This window comes from Trichinella spiralis (assembly GCF_000181795.1).
Source record: "Trichinella spiralis strain ISS 195 chromosome Unknown Scfld9, whole genome shotgun sequence".
Classification (NCBI taxonomy): Eukaryota; Metazoa; Nematoda; class Enoplea; order Trichinellida; family Trichinellidae; genus Trichinella; species Trichinella spiralis.
Genome location: NW_003526948.1, coordinates 5,250,243 through 5,269,288, shown reverse-complemented (window position 1 = coordinate 5,269,288; position 19,046 = coordinate 5,250,243). Strand labels below are relative to the sequence as shown.

The following is a 19,046-nucleotide window of genomic DNA, read 5'->3' as shown; positions in this document are numbered from 1 at the left end:
AATTTTGAAAACAACATAAAATTTTTATACATCTGTATCAAAAATATCTATAAAACAGTCTGATTTTCACTGTTACTTTCTTGAAATTGTTTGAAATGCAGAATAGTTGAATTAAAACATCTGTAAAACCAAGGCATAAAATTTACTATAGCACTTTGCGGCAATGCATTACTTCATTTACGTTTCAGGTAGTCATGTTTGAAAGTTGACTGAAAATCTTTGCGCCGAATTTGAAATTCCATCATATTGCATGTCACACTGATCTTTAAATTTCCGCCGTAAACAGATTGCTGTCAATATTAGCCGTGAGCAATATTTACAGCTATCCAGGAAAACTGTGGACAAATAGATACAGTTTACTTATAACAATTCAACGCTCCATCGTTGGGGTTAATATAAGCACGAGTAATAAGGATTAAAACTCTCTTCGTCAGATCTTTGTTGCTTCGATCGTGTAACGGTTGGGTGCACTCTTTTCTGTGTTCGTTTTCCACTCTGCTTCTATTGTTCTTCTGTCAACCGTTCAACCGGAGGCTGCTTTCATTTCACTGCCCTACCTCAACGGAACAGAAGCGTCCGTCGCCACTTGTCGTGATAATAAATGTCAGAAGCACATCTGTTTAAAGCAGCGTTTCTCTACAATTTTATCCTCGCGGATCCCCAAATGTATTTTTTGTCTCCTGGAACCCTTGTATATTTTTTAAATGTTTTTTTCTTTTTCACTGATATAGAGCTCTTAAGGCATACATAATATATTCTAATAAGCTGGTAACCGAAAATGAATAATGGCTACTACAATAAGATGCATAACGAATAGCAGATAATAGCTACTAGAATTAATTGTTTATTGGTAACATTTCAACAAGAAATATCACAGATTGATCTAGAATTGTTGATAAAGTGACAAATGAAAAATAGATGTTGCAAAAGGTATTTAAAATGCAATTCAAAATGAAAGATACATTCCAGATATAAACTTTCGAACCGAACACTTTACTGTATCTTAGCCGCTGGCTCACTATCTTTCTTGCTCCAACTAAATGAAATTGAATTCTACTTCATAATTTGATTTTGAATTATTTACAAATAACTCATACAGTCAACTCCTTAGTCATTTTTAAAAATTTTCAAACAGTTCTTTCTGCTTAGCGTGAATTTCCTTGAGCACTCATTGCTCATTGCTTTGAAAATGCTTATATGCTATTTTGCCAGCACGGTTGTGTATACATAACTGAAACTTACAATGTTAATAAGGTTGTATTTTAATAGGAATATGAATTGAACATTGAATTCATAACAAAAAACAACTTATTTGAAAAATGCCAATTTTCGTCGTTTCCAGAATCAACCAGGAAATGTAATATTATGAAATATTTATTATGTACATTTTATAATGTTGTTTTCTGATAAAACGAAGCACGTGCGAAAGGTTTTCTAATTTTTCCAAATTATTCAAAAAATGAATAAACAGAAGTTACAAAAATCAGAATAAAAACTGGCTGCCGTTGGTAAACAACATAACGTTATAACAATGTAGAATTTATTAAATTTGTCGCAGTTTGGCCAAACGCTGACTAAGTTCATCCTGAAATGTAAAATTATTTCATGGCTAATTTTCTTTCACATCAAGATAAGTTTGCGAATACCTGTTCAGCTGAATTTTTAGATGTACCGACAATTGTGCTCATCTGACCACTTGGAAGCTGCATATTCAATTCCAAACTACAATAACCAAATGTACAGCAATTACTCAAGTAACATTTTCTTAAAAAATGTTTTAAATTTACCCTGCTTCATCTGCAACTTGTTGCATTAGTTTGTCAACTTCATTTTGCGGGGCATTCAGTGTTGAAGTTGCGGACATTGCATTCTCCATTGTCGCTGACTGCACGTCCAAATTCACAAATTCAGTTTCAAATTTATCCATTAACTGTGATGTCTGCATCATTAAATATAATAAATAAATAATAATGTATAAATCAAATTTATATTACTTTTTCCAGATTCATGGAACGCATTGCAGCATCCATCGCTTTTACAACGCCAGCCATAGATTTTGATACCTGTAATCTCATTTAACTGCAGGAGTTGTCAAAAATGAGAAAACTACTACCTTCTTTGTAGTTAAGGCAGTTTGCACCCGGGCTGCAACTGCATCAATGCGAGAACTCATTCGCATGTAATTCAAACCTTCATTTTTCTTACGAATAGCATTTTCAGCATGTATTTGAGCACATTCAAGATTGCCTTTTTGAATAGCCTGAAAAGCATTTAACCGTAATGAAAAATATTCCTTAATAAAATAATTACATTTCGCAATTTCGTTTTCTCCTGCTTTTCCTCTTTATCACATTTCTTTGCGTTGCGCAGCAACTCTTTCGAAGCGAATTTCAAATTAAACAGGTGATCTATAAAAAATATCACTAAAATGACTAAATTTCACACGTAACATAACATTAAATTACCATTAAAAATGTGCAATAAAATTACCTGACATTACACTTTCCCATCAAACAATACTTCATTATCAATAACTATCAAAAAACAAATACCAAAAAAGTAAATCAAATGACAAAACATAATTTAAGATGTTAATCATAACTTTTTAAACTAGCCTTAAAATCATAATTTTTCATTACATAATTCAGAAAAAGCCTACACTTTCGCAGTTTCAGTTACATTTACATTAAAAATACAGAATGCAGAAAAGTGAATATACATGCAATTGCTTAGTTGTCAGGGCAACAACTTTAGATTTATATCATGCACAATAAATAAAATAAAATGCATTATGATAGAAGTAACCTTTAATCTAAACATGTATAAGGACTCACTTTCAATAACGGCCGACATTTCAACAGAATATAACACTTTTAGATTTCCTTGAAGCAATGAGTCATCGTACAGTATACCATAAAGCAAGTGATTGGCATAGCAATTTAAATAATATATTTGTTCTCTTGGAATTGCGTAAATTAAATCAAACTTCATTTGAATTATAATTTAATGAAATATAAATATTTTCAGTTTTTATTCATATCATACCTTCGTGCCAAGATCTGTTGTAAACTAGGTCACCATTTGAAATAACAGATGAACTTGTTTCGGGATTATTCTTATAAAATTTGATCATATATTTTTTATTATTTTTCAATTATTACTATTTTTGTATTTGACAATGCACCGCAACTTTCACTTTTACAGAATGACTTTAAGTAGTGTAATAATAGCATCTGTATGAATTTAATATATTAAAATATCATTCTTTAAATTAATATAATTCACATTACAAATATAATCTCTGATAGTCAATGAAATTTTAGAGCCTATGTAACACCATTGTAAGGTCGAGAACGCATTTTTTTGAAAAAATGTTTTCAGAAGTAGCAAATTTTTATCAAAAAAATTTTAACCAAATTTTTATCAAATATCCCATGCATCAATTGTGAATAAAATTCCAAAAATCTTTAATTACAAAATTCAGGAGTACTGTAATTACAGATGATGATTCGAAGGTTGTTTATAGTTTTGTCGGCATTAGCGTCTAGTTCCTTGTAGATTTTATTTCTTTCGGAGGAAGTATCAGCTATGTCAAGATCGGTTCGTCGTACTACACAAATGTCCTATATCCAGTCGGAATCATCTAGTAGTCCGAATACTCCTAGTGTGCGGACTACATCAGCAGAACAAACATCTAGTGAATCGCCATTGACACCAACCTGCCAGTCGCGATTACAAGAAAAGCATCAATTACAACATCTGAACGATCGTTTGGCACAATACATTGAACGTGTCAGGCAATTAGAAGCGGAGAACCAACGTTTATCGTTGAGCATCCGTAACACTGAAGATATTGTTTCTAAAGAACGGAATTCTCTTCGAGACACGTATGAACGCGAATTGGCGGAAGCTCGACGCCTGCTTGATGAATGCTCGAAAGCGAAGGCCCGAGCTTTCCTTGAATTGAACAAAAATATGACCTATATGGATGAATTACAAACAAAGTATGTATTTTACTATTTGAATTTAATGTCTAGTTTGATCAGTTTGTTGATAGTCTTATAAAGGTTTTTGGTGAATGATAGCGTTGCAACAAAGAGTAATTACATCTGGATTAACAACTCTTTCAGTTTTCTTTCTTAATTTAGCTAAATATTATGTAGAACGATTATTTGTTATGCTTCTATAAGTTTTTGTTCATTTTTTAATTTATTGGGTCGTTTTACATGTTGAATAAGTTGAATTGGTGAATAATTTTAGTTATATCTATATTTGAGCAGTCCTTTGTGTATACTTAGGTAATTGTTAATAAATTCTATGTGTATACGTACTGGTTAATGTGATATTTCCTTAGGTTTATTGTGGCTTTTAAAATTGGATTTGGTTTTTTTTCATTCCGGTAAATGACTCATTTTGTGTAGGCTGCGTTGAGCAGTTTAATGTGACCAGTTATCATCAATGCATTTTTTCATAGCAAAGGTTCGACCAAACGTTGTTTACCCCTTGCCGATTTTATGACCCATTTTAATTCGAACACCTACTGGCTTTCTTTTATTAGTTTTGCTGACGCGCGCGCTGCTTTTTCCGTTGTTTACTTTGGACGCTCGCCAAATCAATGCCTATAGTTTTGACGGCGGTTGATCGGTGTGAGCAGCGGTTTTAATATTGCTTTGATTAATACTTTTCATAATCTTCTGAAACGTTTGAAACTATTCGTAAAGTAGCGTTTTTTGTTGTGCGATCGTCAGATGCAATAGCTGTATTGAAGTGCATTGGAATTGATTTTGAACCTTTTTTTTGAAGGAAAAAGTTTCATAAAGAGTTATGCATTGTTTTTTTTTCTTTTACGAAAAATTGCAACTAGTGATGTGTCAAGGTTATGGTAGCATGTCAGCAGTGTTCAAGGTCAGAAAGTTGAGGGCTGTATGTATATCATTTTTGGCATATTTTTGAAGTTCAAAAATGTTTCGACGTTTGTATGATAATTTCGACTGATTCAGAGTTTGAAGTTTTGCGTGATGTAAAGTTAATTAAATTAAAATTTTTTTATTTCAAAAGTTTAAATATTGAATTTCCTTATAAAATTATTAAAGTTGATGTTTAACGACAGGGTGGAAAGATTGGAACGTCATCTGCAAGAGTGTGAAGAACGTAGAGCTCAGCTTGATGGTCAAGTTCAAGATCTCACTACGAGGTTGAACGCAAGCGAAGCTCAGCGTAAGCACTGGGAAAATGAGGCGAAGGTAATTGAAGAAAAATTATAATTTAGTCGAATTCTATTTCACAATGAAAACTTGCAGAAACTTTGTGAAGAATGTGATAGCTTGACTTCACAATTGGCAAATGTGCAGAAAAAGCACGACGCAGAAGCACTGACTCGAGTTGACTTGGAGAACAAGGTTCAATCCCTTCGCGAGCAGTTGGCATTTAACAAGCAGTTGTATGAGAAGGTATGCTTTTTCTTTTTTTCTTTATACAAGAATACTTACGGTATTTTTTATGTGAAATCATTGCCTCCTGTAGGAAATTGAAGAAACTCGACACCGCCGACAAATAGAAATTACTGAAATTAATCACGAATTAGAGGAAGATTACAAGCAAAAACTGCAAGAAGCGTTGCAGTTGATGCGCGAACAGTTGGATGAGAAAATAAAAATAAGTCGCAAAGAAATTGAAGACATGTACGACTCTAAGGTATACCGATTGATAATTTTTATTACCGTGTTGACGTTGTGGTTTTCATAGGAAAAAAAAAATTTTTTTTCTTAAATGTGAATTGTTTTATCATAGATGCAAACATTGCGAGAATCGGCAGAACGAAATCGAGATTCTGCGAACACTGCCAGAGAAGAGCTCGGTAGAGCCAACAGTCAGCTTTCATATTTTGAAACCGAACGTGCAAAATACGAAGAAATGGTACGATTTGTTGTTTTGCTGATTGCGATGTTTGTTTGTTTGTTATTTTTAAGCGGTTGTATTTTGTTGCTAGGTTGCTAATTTGGAAAAGAAAAATCGTGAATTGGAATCTCGCTATACCCGTTTGCACGATGAAATGTACGCACGTTTGTCCAGTCGCGATACGGAAATTCGACAACTGCGTGACGAAATTGCTTTAATGATTCAGCAATATAAAGATCTGATGGATATCAAAGTGCAACTTAGTGTTGAAATTGAAGCGTACAGACGACTTTTGGAAGGAGAAGAGAAAAGGTATATGGATCTTTTTATTATTTTGTCTCTTTATTGAAGTGGATATATATATATATATATATTAAAATAGGCTGCACTTATCACCGACACCTCCACCTCCAGGTTCTGAATCACCCGCTGTGCGTCCTAAGAAGAGGCGTATTTTGCATGAACGAGAGACCGAAGTTTACGCAACTTATGAGGTGAATTTTTATTTTCAATATTCAAAATAAGCTGTTGTAATTCAATTTATTTATTTATTTAGACCAATTCGGAATGTATCGGTGATATTGAAATTATTGATCACGATGTGGATGGATTATTTGTGAAATTGAATAACAAAAGTTCAAAGGTAAGTGGAAATAAAAGTGCAAAGCAGTATATTTTTTCTATAAATTCTTTTTTTTCTTTAGGATTTGTCTTTGAACGGATGGAGCGTTGTTCGAGCTGGCACGGATCGTGAAGTGACGTATAAATTTCATCCAAAACTTGTGATGAAACCAGGAAAACAGCTTACTGTATAATTTGAAACATTCAATTATATTATTGGAATTGCAAGTGTGTAATATTTTTTCAGGTATGGAGCGCAAATGCTGGCGTGCAGCATAATCCACCATCGGATTTGGTGATGAAGAATCAACATTGGCCAGTTGGAAATCGCATTCGTACTTCTGTAGTGAATCCACAAGATGAGGTTTAATTTACGCTAAGACATATTGATCATATATATGTATATGTATATGTATATGTATTGGTATAATTTTTTCAGGAAGTAGCTTGGCGTGAATCTGTGAAAAGCAGCCGTTCAGAAAGAACGACGTTTCGCACTGGTGATCCATTTGACTACGGACTGGAAGTGAGGATTGTAATTATTTATATATACTTGTGCATTTTTTTGAAAATTTTCATTTCCATTTACAGGGAACCGACCAACGTTGCAGTGTTATGTGATTAACAAACAACGCCACATCCCATAATTTGAATATTTTTCTCATTTAAACATGCGTAGCTGTTGTAGTGATCAGTAATATTTTATCTTGTTTACCGATGTTTCCACAACATTCGTATTTGCCACTTAACCAACCGTTCGAATTGATTCAGTTTGTTTTTGGAACATCTATGGACCCGTGATATTGATGTTGTTGGAGTGGCAACGTCTTTGTTTTCTTATATTTTGGAGGAAACGTGCTTCAGTTCAAAGTTCTTGCTAAATAATTTTCCCAGTGCATGTTTTTTTGGTATTTCAGATGAAAACAAAATTACAAACAAAAAGTTTGCCCTCCTCATTGTATTGTGTGTCCTTTGGACAGTGTTGTCAGAAATTATACTTCGTGGTTCATCTGTTGCATTGCTTCTTGTTCACAGCAATGATAATTATGACGACGTCGAGTGATTGTTTGTATTCCGATGAGATATATTCCGTTTAGCATTTTGATGAGGTAACACGAAAAGAGAGGATGAGAAATTGCTACTTTTTTTTGCTGTGATCACAATTCAGTTATACGGTATTGGGATTTGATATCAATAAATTGTTTGTTTCAATGAGACGGTTCTTTTTAACAAAAGCGGCATTTTTCAATAATGTTTAAAAAGGGAAAAAAGCATGATTTTGTTGACAAATCAGAAGTCAATATTGCTCAAGTTGACTGTTAGAATTGATTAATTACACTCTGTTTTGTGTGCTTCAAGTGAGTTGCAATTGCAGTAAGAGAGGGAAAGCTGGGATAGCCTTAATAAGTGAAATTTTTGGGGTTGCTTTCCTATTGGTTGGCAAAAAGTCGAGTTTTCATTGGATAGCTTCTGATTGCATAGTTATGGCGTAATTGCATTGGTGTGATCTTGTAAAACATAAAATAAGTGGTTCTTTTATGTCGAAAATGAAATACCAGCAAATAATGGTAATGGGAATTTTCGGTACAACAATAATAACAAAGTAACTGCACTCAACTATGCAGATATACAAACATATGAGAGAGAGAGAGATGAGAATAAAGAGGTAATAGGAGTGCCAAGAATGAAATAAATTTAAGTGGAATATCAATAGTGAGGTTTATTTGAAAAAATAGTAAAAATCGGATATAACTGGCAAGTGATCAGAACCGCAGTAAGCGTTTGGCAAAAAGCCGACACTGGAAATCACTTGATCAGGACTGAGTAAGCTTGAATAACGAATACAATGCAATCTGGATGAAGCGTAAAAAATATGATCGACCATAGCTGAATCACAGCTGGACAAAAAGCTGATCCAACGGCTCGCCTCTCCAGCTGGGAATTTATAGGATGATTTGAAAGGTATACGGTGTCCAATGACAGCTGGTTTGCCGTAATGTTGTCGCTGATGATGTTGTTGAAATGTGCACGTTGGTTCGTAAATGTTCAAATGGGCCGGCAACAATGGCCGAGGGAGCAACGGACCAATGACCGGCGAGCCTTGACCAGACACTTGACCGCTGTGCAATCTTTCCAACCGAAGCTTACCCTGCTTGAGCAGGGAAATGAGCGGCGACTGAGGGGTGGAATTCAAATCGCCGCACAACAGCAACGGTTCGAACGGTTCATCTCCGTCGCCGTTGCCAGCCATCAGCTGAAGGTGCGCCAACAGCAGGGCCAATTGGCCCAATTTAATATCTCCCCTGGCGCAGTTGTACAAGAGATGTGTATTGGCAACGACAAGCCGCTGCTTTTCGTCGCCGTCTTGCAATCGCAGCGAAGCAATCAAGCCAACATTGTCACGGTCAAGCGAGCTGTTCGGTACGTGATAATCAACGGCGTCGTGACTGACCAATGAAAATTTGGACAAACGCCAGAATATTGCACAGCCGTCCGGCTTTGTACCGGTACAACGCTTGTACAAGCCGTCAAATCCCTTTTCAGCGAAATACTGCATAAAATAGTTCCCATAGTGCATGTCTTGCACTTCTTGCAAGCAGAACAGATCGGCGTCGATGCTTTCGAATTCCATACTCAGCCGCTGCCAACGATTTGACCAGACCAAATTCTCCGGCTGGCAGTTCCTGTACAAATGCATGGTGCGCTCCATGATCGTCTGGCTGAGCACGTTGTAAGAGCAGATGCGGAATTTAGCCTTGCGACTATCCAAGAGCAGCTTTTTCCTGCCGTTCAACTTGTCGAACATCCACCGCCTACGTACCCCCAAGCCGGAACGACTGATCGCATCCAGGCAATCTCCACTTTCGTCACTGGTCGGCTGCTGGGCCGAAACGCCGATGGCAGAATTCGATTTACGAATAACAAACGTCCGAACGTTGAAAATTCGCGTTAACAACATCGATCTGTCCAACAATTAATTATTCGCTTTACCAAAATAAAACGAAACGACTATTTATTAATCAATTAATATGCATACGCACACACTGGTAGTACACGTACATGAATGCAAGACAAATGTGAAATAAAATTAAATTGAAACCAAACTTTTCGCACGTTAAGTTGTAATATGCATTAACGTTGATTAAATACAACATTATTTATAAGAAAAAAAGGAAAATTAATTGAAATTACGTAATTACATGATGCTTGAAGTTGATTAAAAAATGTAGATGAAAAATTAAAAAAAAACAGCTTGGTCTTAGTCAAATTGCAACAGCCTAACAGGGCAAATCATACAGCAATAGAAAGAAGAGAAGCATCAACCGAATGTGGATGAATAATTGGCTGTTGAAAATGAAAAAAGCCCCTCTGCAACATACTACTGATCTCCAAGCAAACTAACGTAACGTACGTTATTTTTTCGAAACCAAATTTTTGAGAGATAAAAAAAATATTTAAACTACACAAAAAATTTACGCGTTCGTCAAGTGGCGCTGTTAAATTGGGCAAGTGTATTTTTATTCAATTTTTATTCTGCAAAGAATAATCAGATCGAACTGAAATGCAACAATGCAGTGCAGAATTGAATTTCAAAAGCAACACTCAACAAACACTATTAATCACATTCATTTTTTATAGACCCTTTTTTTTCATCTTCGACTGAACTCTGCTTCAACAGCGAAAGCCGAGTTTATTATTTTTACATTTTTAACGAAGCAAAAATAAAATGCATTTTCTCGACTTGAGTTCAGTCGAATCATATATAAAAAGCAAAACTCTGTGTGTGTTTGTTCTCAAATTTTTATTTTATTTTTGTGCAAATTACGTAATGATGCATTTCACGAAAAAAATGAAAGTTTATCTCTAAATTCGATCACAATCGATAATTATGTTTAGAAAAAAAATTACATTCTAAGGCGCAGAACGCGCTGCTGTCACAATATTTCCAACAAACAAACAAACCAGATGGGTGATTTATGATACATTTTACTTGCAACAGCAACCTTTTTTTGTATTAAAAATTAAAAAATATCGGCTCAGTCCTAAAATGCTTTCTACATTCACACAACTATAAATCTGCTAAAATCGCACAACTCTTTCTGAATAATTTAACAGTTTAAACCAATTTAAACAAAAAACAACACATCGAAACTGAATTTAAAGATGAAAATGCTTGTGCAATTTAAAAAATGTATAATGTAACATTCGTTTTGTTAAACCAATAATACAGCTGTACGGAAATATATTAATCATTATTAAAATGGTTAAAGAACTAATGAGCTATTCTAAATTCTTCGTGGTTCCAATATAAATGCACAATTACCCAATCAAACCAACATTATAATAAAAAGTGAAGAATTTAAGGTGCACAAATTGAAATATTAATTTTATCGCAAAAACTGCAAAATTAACTCGCATGTCATTTTTTAATTTCAAAATTTTAAAACACTGTTAATGACATTATTAATAACATTACAAAATGGTAGAAAAAAACAATGAAAAGTATACTCTAAAATTAAACAAATTTTTCAAACACGAAAGATGAAAAATAGACAAACCAGCATTCAATATGCAAAATTCTGCAAATACTCAAATTTAATACAGCGAACTTACTATATATGCACAAGAAAGATTGTAAACAATACAAAATTTACAAATAAGCGATTTCAGTTGCCTTTTAAAATTTATAATGTTCAATAAAAGTAAATAAAATGAATATTGACTTATAATCTAGACTAGGGAGTGAAAAACGGGCAAAACTACTTGACAAGCAGGGTCAAATATATTAAATTAATATTTATTTTTTGCATACTTACTTAAAATATCTCGAGAAATACTAAATTAAATTTGCAAAAGCTTTGAAGGTAAATTTAAATTGTATGTTTTTGAATTTTTTGAACAAATGAACATCACTTTTAGCAGCATACTGTAACATACTTATGATATTTCGACTGTTTTTTAAATTTTAAGCTTATTTTTATTTTACCATTTCTACCATTCATTATTAAGTTATTTAATGGCAATTATGTTTTTTGAAATAAGTTATTCCATGAACAAAGTGCTTTCTGTTTATAAGAAAAAATGTTAATTTTGCCTTACATCAAGCAATATTGTTAGAATTTTACCTACGCATGTGAACACTTTTCATTGAACATTCAATATTTTATATATACATGTATATACATATTTTCCAGTTTTATAACATGTTTAAATCTGAATTGTAAGTTATCTACAAAGGTGCAAAAATATGGCAAATCTGACGCTATGATGCATTAAATAGCAGCTCAGAAATAAATTTTCCACAGAAAAATTAAGTTTTATTAAATAACTGGAAATGAACATAAAATTATGAACTGTTAACTTTGTTTACCATTATTAATTGACATGAATGAATGATAAATATATTTGAAATTTTTAATAAATTGTTCAAGTGATTTGAGAAAAAAATTAACGTTTTCTTGCATTTCATTTATTTAAATCTTCGTGATGTCAAAATTGTAAATTTTTATTTAATTAATTGAAAATTTAAAAATTCTCAAACTGTAAAAATTTATTTGTTTCTATTTATTAAAAAAAATTTTCATTTTCACTATTTACTTAACGATACTACATGCGTGACTTTTGCTAATTATTTATTTCTACAGTAAGCTGGTGAACGGTAACACGTTGGCTGATTTGTTCGATATCTTCAAAAGTGCACCATATCAGAGTGTTCAGGATGAGCGTCAGTCGAATGTTCAACGCAAGCATCAATCCGGCACTGCAATTTTTGCACAGGGTATTTACAAATTGCTAAATTTGTTCCGTATTGCCGTTGTCAATTGTCAATTATGTTCTCGTTGTAGAAATCTCCAAACTCGATTTGTAACATCTTTTCTTACGGAAGGTGTTTTTTTTCATCTTCGTCAGCTTTTTTCGCTGCCAAAAATCCAAGTTTGTTCGACAATTTCAGTTGCTTTGTTTTACACTTTTTGTTCCATTTTTAGAACCTGCCGAAGTATCTAGTGTTTTGGAAGATCGAATTTTATCGAAAAGCATTGCTGCCGATTTCGTCGAAACAGGAAGGGTCCTTTCTATTGGTGATGGAATTGCTAGGGTTTATGGTCTTAGAAATATTCAAGCGGAAGAAATGGTCGAATTCTCTAGTGGTCTGAAGGTATTGGGATAATTTGTTTCAATGACGTAGTTTGAATTTATTTTCACTCAGGGTATGGCGTTGAATCTGGAATCTGATAATGTGGGCGTTGTCGTATTCGGCAATGACAAGCTGATCAAGGAGGGGGACCTGGTCAAACGTACTGGAGCAATTGTTGACGTGCCTGTCGGAGAAGAACTATTAGGACGCGTTGTGGACGCTCTGGGCAATCCAATTGATGGACTGGTGTGTCATTTTTTTCATTATTTAATTTTTTTTCAAATTTTTAAATAGTAAGCATTCCTTTTTGAACTCTGTGCACAATTTGGAAATTTTTTAAAACGTAAACAAAATTTTTGATTTTTATTTATTCTTTTTATTCAAATCTCTTCCAGTTTGACCTGTTGAACAAGATTTACGTGGGAAATTTGTTTTTCTTCAACTTTCACTATATTTAGGATTTTACCGTGCTGTCTGTTATTGTTATTAATTATTCAGTTACCCCTTGTAGCTTGTAAGTTGAATTTTGATTTTCTACAAAGAGGCACCATGAAAATCTATTCGATATCATTTTATTCGTGAAATATTGTTGACGTTGTGAAGCTGAAATTGATGAAAAGCTTTTTTAATTTCCATCAGACTTTAGTTAAATTTCAATGGTGATTATTATTTGAACAAATTGCTACATCACGCGAAATCTTTTTTTATTATAAACATTTATAAATATTTGTGTCGTGCTATTTTAACCTTTTTTTTGTTTTCCATTAAGGGTCCAATAAATACCAAGAAACGTAGTAGAGTTGGAGTGAAAGCGCCTGGAATTATACCAAGAATTAGCGTCCGAGAACCCATGCTTAGCGGAATGAAAGCAGTGGACAGTTTGGTACCGATCGGTCGTGGTCAACGTGAATTGATCATCGGTGACCGGCAAACTGGGTTTGATTTGTTTTTGTCGAAAATTTTAGCCGACGATTTATTTAATAATAAAAAATTGTATGAATATTGTTTTTCAGCAAAACTGCGATCGCAATTGATACAATTATCAACCAGAAGGCGGTACACGAAGGCAAAGATGAGAAGAAAAAGTTGTACTGCATCTACGTGGCTATTGGTCAGAAACGGAGCACTGTTGCGCAGATAATGAAGCGGTTGATTGATTCGGGTAGAAATTAAAATTTGAAACTGAAAAAGATCCAATTATTATTATTTATTGGTGTTTTTTTTCTCCTCCAATCAGGAGCAATGAAGTACACCATTATTGTCAGTGCAACCGCTTCAGACGCAGCTCCGTTGCAATATTTGGCTCCGTATTCGGGCTGTGCAATGGGCGAATATTTCAGAGACAGTGGAAGGCACGCGTTGATTATTTACGATGATTTGTCGAAGCAGGTAAATTTTTTTTAAAAAAGAATAATAACCTTTTTTTGTTCGACTTTTACAATTCAATCAATTCCAACATGCAGGCAGTGGCGTATCGACAGATGTCGTTGCTGTTGCGTCGACCGCCAGGCCGCGAAGCGTACCCTGGTGATGTGTTCTATTTGCATAGTCGTCTGTTGGAACGTGCGGCGAAATTGAATGACAAGTTCGGCGGCGGTTCTTTGACCGCGTTGCCAGTGATTGAGACCCAGGTGAATTAAGAGGAAGAAGAAGAAGGACCAAAAGCCACAGCACCAACAACACTATACTGCTGACTGGCTTTTGTTGTACATACTGACTGAAATTAATTTGTTCATCTGTTATTTCCAGGCTGGTGATGTGTCGGCTTACATCCCGACCAATGTGATCAGCATTACGGATGGGCAGATATTTTTAGAAACGGAACTGTTTTACAAAGGCATTCGACCGGCCATCAATGTCGGGCTGTCGGTCAGTCGCGTTGGCAGTGCAGCTCAAACTCGAGCTATGAAACAGGCTTGTTCATTTTGTTTGTATTTTTATTCAAATTAATTTTAATCTGAAGCCGGTCGATTATCAGGTTGCCGGAAGTATGAAGCTTGAATTGGCTCAGTATCGAGAAGTTGCCGCGTTTGCACAGTTCGGTTCCGACTTGGACGCGTCGACGCAGCAATTGCTTAACCGAGGTGTCCGTTTAACTGAACTCTTGAAACAAGGCCAATATGGTATTTTTGTTTGTTGGTTTTATTCATCTTTATTATCAATTGTCTTCCGTTGTTTTTTCACAGTTCCAATGCCTATTGAAGAACAAGTGGTGGTCATTTATGCCGGCGTCCGTGGACACTTGGACAAAATGGATCCCACCAAAATTACACGATTTGAGCAGGTTTGCATTTTTGCTTTAAGCGAAATTATTTATTGCCTTTCTGTTGTATTGCATTGCACTTTCCGTATGTGAACAGGAATATTTAAAATATGTTCGAGCAAATCATCAACACCTGTTGGACACAGTTCGTACAGAAGGGAAAATCACTGATGAGACCGAGGCGAAACTCAAAGAAGTGGTCACTGAATTTATGAATCAATTTAAAGAATGAACAAATGAATGGAGAATAATTTTCATTTAACATTACTTGAGTTTGAAAAATTTAGATGGTGATAAATAAAACTAAAATTCTAAAATTGAACTTTATTATCGTTTCTCAAAATCTACAGTATGCACTGTGCAACAGTATGAAATTTTGCACCAAAAATTGGATTAAATCACTACCTTTTTTGTTTGTTTTCTGTGTTTCATTTGAATAATTTCAAACGTTTGCAGTGCATGTATGTCTATTTTAAATGCGAAACTTCACTGAGCAAAAGCTTGCCGAGCAAGTTCCACCTACAAAAGCAGTCTTCATTTTATCAATTTTTTAACCTATCGAAAATGATCAATTATGCAATTTTCCTGTTCCAATACATTAATTAATTGTATTCAAATTTACTCACGATAGTTACACAAGTGAATTAAATTGAAAATACCTAAAAACCACATTCAAAAAATTAATATTTGAAGAACACTGAATAAAGCTGAATGAATGATTGCTAGCTGATTAGCTTTCACTTGGTAATCTTCTGAGAAAACACAAAGACAATGAACAGTCATTAACATTCACTAAAATTATGAATTAAAATTAGATGCCAATCAGAATTGCTTTGTACGAAAGTTATTACAAATTTTTTCAACATATTCAATGTGAAATTTCAGTTTGCATGCTCATGAACAGAGAGTTAAAATCATCTGTACACTACGTGCTAACAGCTCAGAAATCTTCTCCGTCGTCATTGCAGGGGGTAAAACCGACATAATGACGAAAGCTTTGTCGAAGAATTGTTTTCAAAATTGGCGTCAGCAGTTGGGAATTGTTTCTGAGCACGTGAATTGTTAGAAGAATTGTTGATCAAATAAACTATTCATGTTGAAACTTAATAATCATTCTACTTTATTATCTTGTATATATATATATATATATATATATATAATTGAGTATCTCTCTGTGTGTGTGTGTGAAAAATACCTTGCGTGCTAGTATACTTAGTTCCATCAATTTGTTTGGGCACTTCTATGAATCCTCTCTCTAGCTGTTAGCTGTGTTACCTAATTTTACATCTGTTGTCTTCATTTTGTGATAATACAGATCAAACTTACCAAAAACTAAGCAAGAAATTGTAACAAAAGAAGACAAATTGGTTTCCAATGAGAACATGACAAACCAGAATGGTAACGCGTCTATCGGTAATAAGAAGAATAATTACCGTCTTCGATTATTCACTATGATGGGATGTATACATATAATTCACTTTCGCTTACACCAATGCAGCATTTTTTCTAATGCACGTCTGAATATACTAGTAAAATGTATATTATTTGTCATGGTCTATGAAAATAAGCATATTAAAATAATTTTATTAATATATAAATAATTGTTACACCAAATTTTGTAAAAAAACGTTTAAGCGGTAAGCAATAATGTGAATAATTGTTATCAATCAATAGTATATGTCTGGATTATGTTTATCAGTATCATTCTCTTTGTTGTCAAAAGAAAGCGCTTTGGTAACAGCTGAATTCATTACTTGATTTTCTTTCTGCAATTCACCACTAGATGCGTCGTTTTCTTTGGGATTAGCACTGTCTGGTGTATTTTCTTTTATTTGTTCTGTAGCTTCTGATATACCACTTTCATTCCCTGCTACCATTTTTTCTTTTTCGTGCTCAGTAATAATGCTGCTCTTTTCTTCTTTTGCTTGCTTCTCAAATTCATTTTGGGGTGTTTCATTTTCTTGAAAATCTTGCTTGTTTGTTGCTTCATTATTATTTAAATTCACAACTTGCCCAGATTCTGTTTTCAAACGTTTGCTCTTATCAATTTTACTTAATTCACCTTTAATGATATCATCTGGTAGTTCTGCAATGTTAGAGTCACCAAAAAGCTGATCCACCGTTGATTCACTAGGAGGCATCTTTTCAACAAATTTCGGGATTTCTGATTGTTTTTCCACACATTCTCCTTCAACTGTTTGCTCATAATTGACGTTTATAACGTGGCGGCTAGTAATTTTTGGAGGTTCTTTTCCTTTCCAAAATAGGATTGCCGGATTTACCATCCACTTCTCTGGAACAACAGCAAAGTAAATTGATACATGATCATACGTGCAGCCAAATCCCTCTTTCGAAATAGGTCGAAGTATTAGACTCACGTTGGCTGTTGTACACGGGTCAATAAATGCATATGGTGGCTTGATGTAAAGCATATTTTTTCTAGTTGAGTGTATTTTATAGGAGATTTTCCAGGGTGTTGGATTTGAGATTGCCACATCAATACATCTGGTATCATTGTAAGATGGCGTTAGTTTTACACAGCACAAGGAAACAGTTATTTCGGATAAAATTGTTTCTTCGTTTTCCATTTCAAAATTCCACTGTTGAATTCAGTTCGCTAATTTTACGCGTTCCTCGAGCTCCTCCACACAGACAATAATATTATGAATTGTAACTAACACTACTCTATCATACTTTACAGCAAATGTTTAAATTTGCACAACTTTAAAATTATCTGAATTTAAAATATAATTTTCCGTCTGCATACATAGAACTTCATAACTTGTAATGTGTTTTAATGCATACATGCCCAAACTCTGCATTTCTTTCTGCCTGAGCAATGAAAAATGTACAGTAGAAAATGTACAGTATTTATCAGCACAAATGAATGAAATAGAATAAAAAGCCTCCCACGACTACTTTTATAATAGCGTAGTCTCTTTTCGCTCACGCCTGACGTGATTGGTAGATACAGAATTTTCAAATGCTCGATGGTCTCTTTTCGCTCACGCCGAACATGATTGCTTGGCATGGAATTTTCGAAATGCTTGATGAAGTCTCTTTTAGCTCACGCCGGTCCTTATTTACAAAGGAGACTCGTCTAATCAACCGGCTATGAGAACAGCGCGTAGGTGAGAAGATCTGCCGCTCACATAACTGTGATACATTACACTCAATATTACTGTACATTCCGATATACCACATTAAATTTGCATACTTTTTGTATTATTACATCTTATTTTTACATTTTTTTAGCGTTTACGTGTTTGTTATACTTATTTTACAATAAAAAGAGCTTTCTATGAATCTGTTGTTTCGAGTTGCGTGATTTTACCTAATTAATTTTCAATTAAAATACATTATAACTCATATTGTATTTACATTCCTTTTTTTACATACTAGCGTGGTGGTGTGTCGCTTCGCATTTCGTCCAAAATTTGCCCGCGTAGTCTCTTTTTGCTCACGCCATACGTGATTGGTAGATACAGAATGTTCAATTGCTCGATGGTCTCTTTTCGCTCACGCTGAACATGATTGCTTGACAGAGTCTCTTTTAGCTCACGCCGGCCGTTATTTACAAACGAGACTCGTCTAATGAAATCGGCTATGAGAAGAGCCCGTAGGTCGGAAGAAAATCTGCCGCTGACATTTCTGCGATGCATTACACTAAATATTACTGTACATTCTGATGAACCACCTTAAATTTGCATACTTTTCGTATTATTACAACTCATTTTTTTTCATTTTTTACCGTTTACGTGTTTGTTATACTTATTTTTCAATATCCAGTGCTTTCTATGAATCTGTTGTTTTTTAGTTTTCGTGATTTTATCTAATTAATGTACAATTAAAATACATTACAACTCATATTGTATTTTCATTGCTTTTTAAGTATTCTATTTATTTTTGAATTATCTATGAAAAACGGAAAAAAAAGCATGCAATTAATCTCAGCTTTCAGGTGACATCATTTTAGTTTATTTAGCATCTAATCCATGCATTCAGTGTTGCATTTGCATTGCGCTTTATACTTTAATATCATGATTTTAATAATTTTTAAACTATTTACAAATGGTGATCACCTTTAGAAAAATTCATTTTAATTGCATTCCTATCCCTAATAATACG

The 19,046-nt window shown here is 34.0% G+C and overlaps 6 protein-coding genes across 6 annotated transcripts; 3 read left to right on the top strand and 3 right to left on the bottom strand.

Moving 5' to 3' along the window:
* Nucleotides 1-1,462: 1,462 nt before the first annotated feature.
* Tsp_11192 (charged multivesicular body protein 1b) lies at nt 1,463-2,991 on the bottom strand. Its single transcript, XM_003372109.1, has 7 exons — nt 2,835-2,991; nt 2,311-2,408; nt 2,114-2,260; nt 1,995-2,063; nt 1,788-1,939; nt 1,647-1,722; nt 1,463-1,585 (listed from the first exon to the last, which is right to left on the bottom strand). Exons 1-7 carry the CDS (start codon nt 2,989-2,991, stop codon nt 1,544-1,546), a joined length of 741 nt encoding a protein of 246 aa, XP_003372157.1. The 3' UTR covers nt 1,463-1,543.
* Nucleotides 2,992-3,588: 597 nt separating this feature from the next.
* Nucleotides 3,589-7,140, top strand: Tsp_11193 (lamin-L). Its single transcript, XM_003372108.1, has 11 exons — nt 3,589-4,004; nt 5,111-5,243; nt 5,301-5,450; nt 5,791-5,949; nt 5,990-6,210; nt 6,281-6,392; nt 6,455-6,541; nt 6,603-6,707; nt 6,767-6,883; nt 6,959-7,054; nt 7,111-7,140. Exons 1-11 carry the CDS (start codon nt 3,589-3,591, stop codon nt 7,138-7,140), a joined length of 1,626 nt encoding a protein of 541 aa, XP_003372156.1.
* A 1,099-nt stretch (nt 7,141-8,239) lies between these two features.
* Tsp_11194 (protein angel) lies at nt 8,240-9,674 on the bottom strand. The gene is made up of 2 exons (XM_003372107.1): nt 9,565-9,674; nt 8,240-9,482 (listed from the first exon to the last, which is right to left on the bottom strand). The coding sequence occupies exons 1-2, from the start codon at nt 9,672-9,674 to the stop codon at nt 8,240-8,242; spliced, it is 1,353 nt and encodes a 450-aa protein (XP_003372155.1).
* Nucleotides 9,675-11,723: 2,049 nt separating this feature from the next.
* Nucleotides 11,724-15,150, top strand: Tsp_11195 (ATP synthase F1, alpha subunit). Its single transcript, XM_003372106.1, has 11 exons — nt 11,724-11,740; nt 12,165-12,406; nt 12,507-12,676; nt 12,728-12,901; nt 13,425-13,591; nt 13,669-13,817; nt 13,893-14,044; nt 14,119-14,286; nt 14,405-14,524; nt 14,619-14,939; nt 15,016-15,150. The coding sequence occupies exons 1-11, from the start codon at nt 11,724-11,726 to the stop codon at nt 15,148-15,150; spliced, it is 1,815 nt and encodes a 604-aa protein (XP_003372154.1).
* Nucleotides 15,151-16,585: 1,435 nt separating this feature from the next.
* Tsp_11196 (putative MSP domain protein) lies at nt 16,586-17,506 on the bottom strand. The gene has a single exon (XM_003372105.1). The coding sequence runs from the start codon at nt 17,504-17,506 to the stop codon at nt 16,586-16,588; it is 921 nt and encodes a 306-aa protein (XP_003372153.1).
* A 395-nt stretch (nt 17,507-17,901) lies between these two features.
* Tsp_11197 (SPRY domain-containing SOCS box protein 1) lies at nt 17,902-18,620 on the top strand. The gene is given in 4 exon segments (XM_003372104.1): nt 17,902-17,973; nt 17,985-18,049; nt 18,321-18,389; nt 18,476-18,620. 4 exon segments carry the CDS (start codon nt 17,902-17,904, stop codon nt 18,618-18,620), a joined length of 351 nt encoding a protein of 116 aa, XP_003372152.1.
* The last annotated feature ends 426 nt before the right edge of the window (nt 18,621-19,046 follow it).

Coding starts and splice junctions, on each gene's coding strand:
- Tsp_11192 (XM_003372109.1), bottom strand. CDS start 2,991: ATGAAGTTTGATTTAATTTACGCAATTCCAAGAGAACAAATATATTAT. Junction 2,409..2,834: donor AATGTCGGCCGTTATTGAAA/GTGAGTCCTTAT, acceptor TATTTTTTATAG/ATCACCTGTTTAATTTGAAA. Junction 2,064..2,113: donor CTGCCTTAACTACAAAGAAG/GTAGTAGTTTTC, acceptor ATGAGATTACAG/GTATCAAAATCTATGGCTGG.
- Tsp_11193 (XM_003372108.1), top strand. CDS start 3,589: ATGTCAAGATCGGTTCGTCGTACTACACAAATGTCCTATATCCAGTCG. Junction 6,211..6,280: donor TTGGAAGGAGAAGAGAAAAG/GTATATGGATCT, acceptor ATATTAAAATAG/GCTGCACTTATCACCGACAC. Junction 6,884..6,958: donor TAGTGAATCCACAAGATGAG/GTTTAATTTACG, acceptor TAATTTTTTCAG/GAAGTAGCTTGGCGTGAATC.
- Tsp_11194 (XM_003372107.1), bottom strand. CDS start 9,674: ATGTTGTATTTAATCAACGTTAATGCATATTACAACTTAACGTGCGAA. Junction 9,483..9,564: donor TTCATGTACGTGTACTACCA/GTGTGTGCGTAT, acceptor ATTGTTGGACAG/ATCGATGTTGTTAACGCGAA.
- Tsp_11195 (XM_003372106.1), top strand. Junction 14,525..14,618: donor CCATCAATGTCGGGCTGTCG/GTCAGTCGCGTT, acceptor TTTAATCTGAAG/CCGGTCGATTATCAGGTTGC. Junction 14,940..15,015: donor AAATTACACGATTTGAGCAG/GTTTGCATTTTT, acceptor GTATGTGAACAG/GAATATTTAAAATATGTTCG.
- Tsp_11196 (XM_003372105.1), bottom strand. CDS start 17,506: ATGGAAAACGAAGAAACAATTTTATCCGAAATAACTGTTTCCTTGTGC.
- Tsp_11197 (XM_003372104.1), top strand. CDS start 17,902: ATGCTCGATGGTCTCTTTTCGCTCACGCCGAACATGATTGCTTGGCAT. Junction 18,050..18,320: donor GCTATGAGAACAGCGCGTAG/GTGAGAAGATCT, acceptor TTTACATACTAG/CGTGGTGGTGTGTCGCTTCG. Junction 18,390..18,475: donor TCTTTTTGCTCACGCCATAC/GTGATTGGTAGA, acceptor AGTCTCTTTTAG/CTCACGCCGGCCGTTATTTA.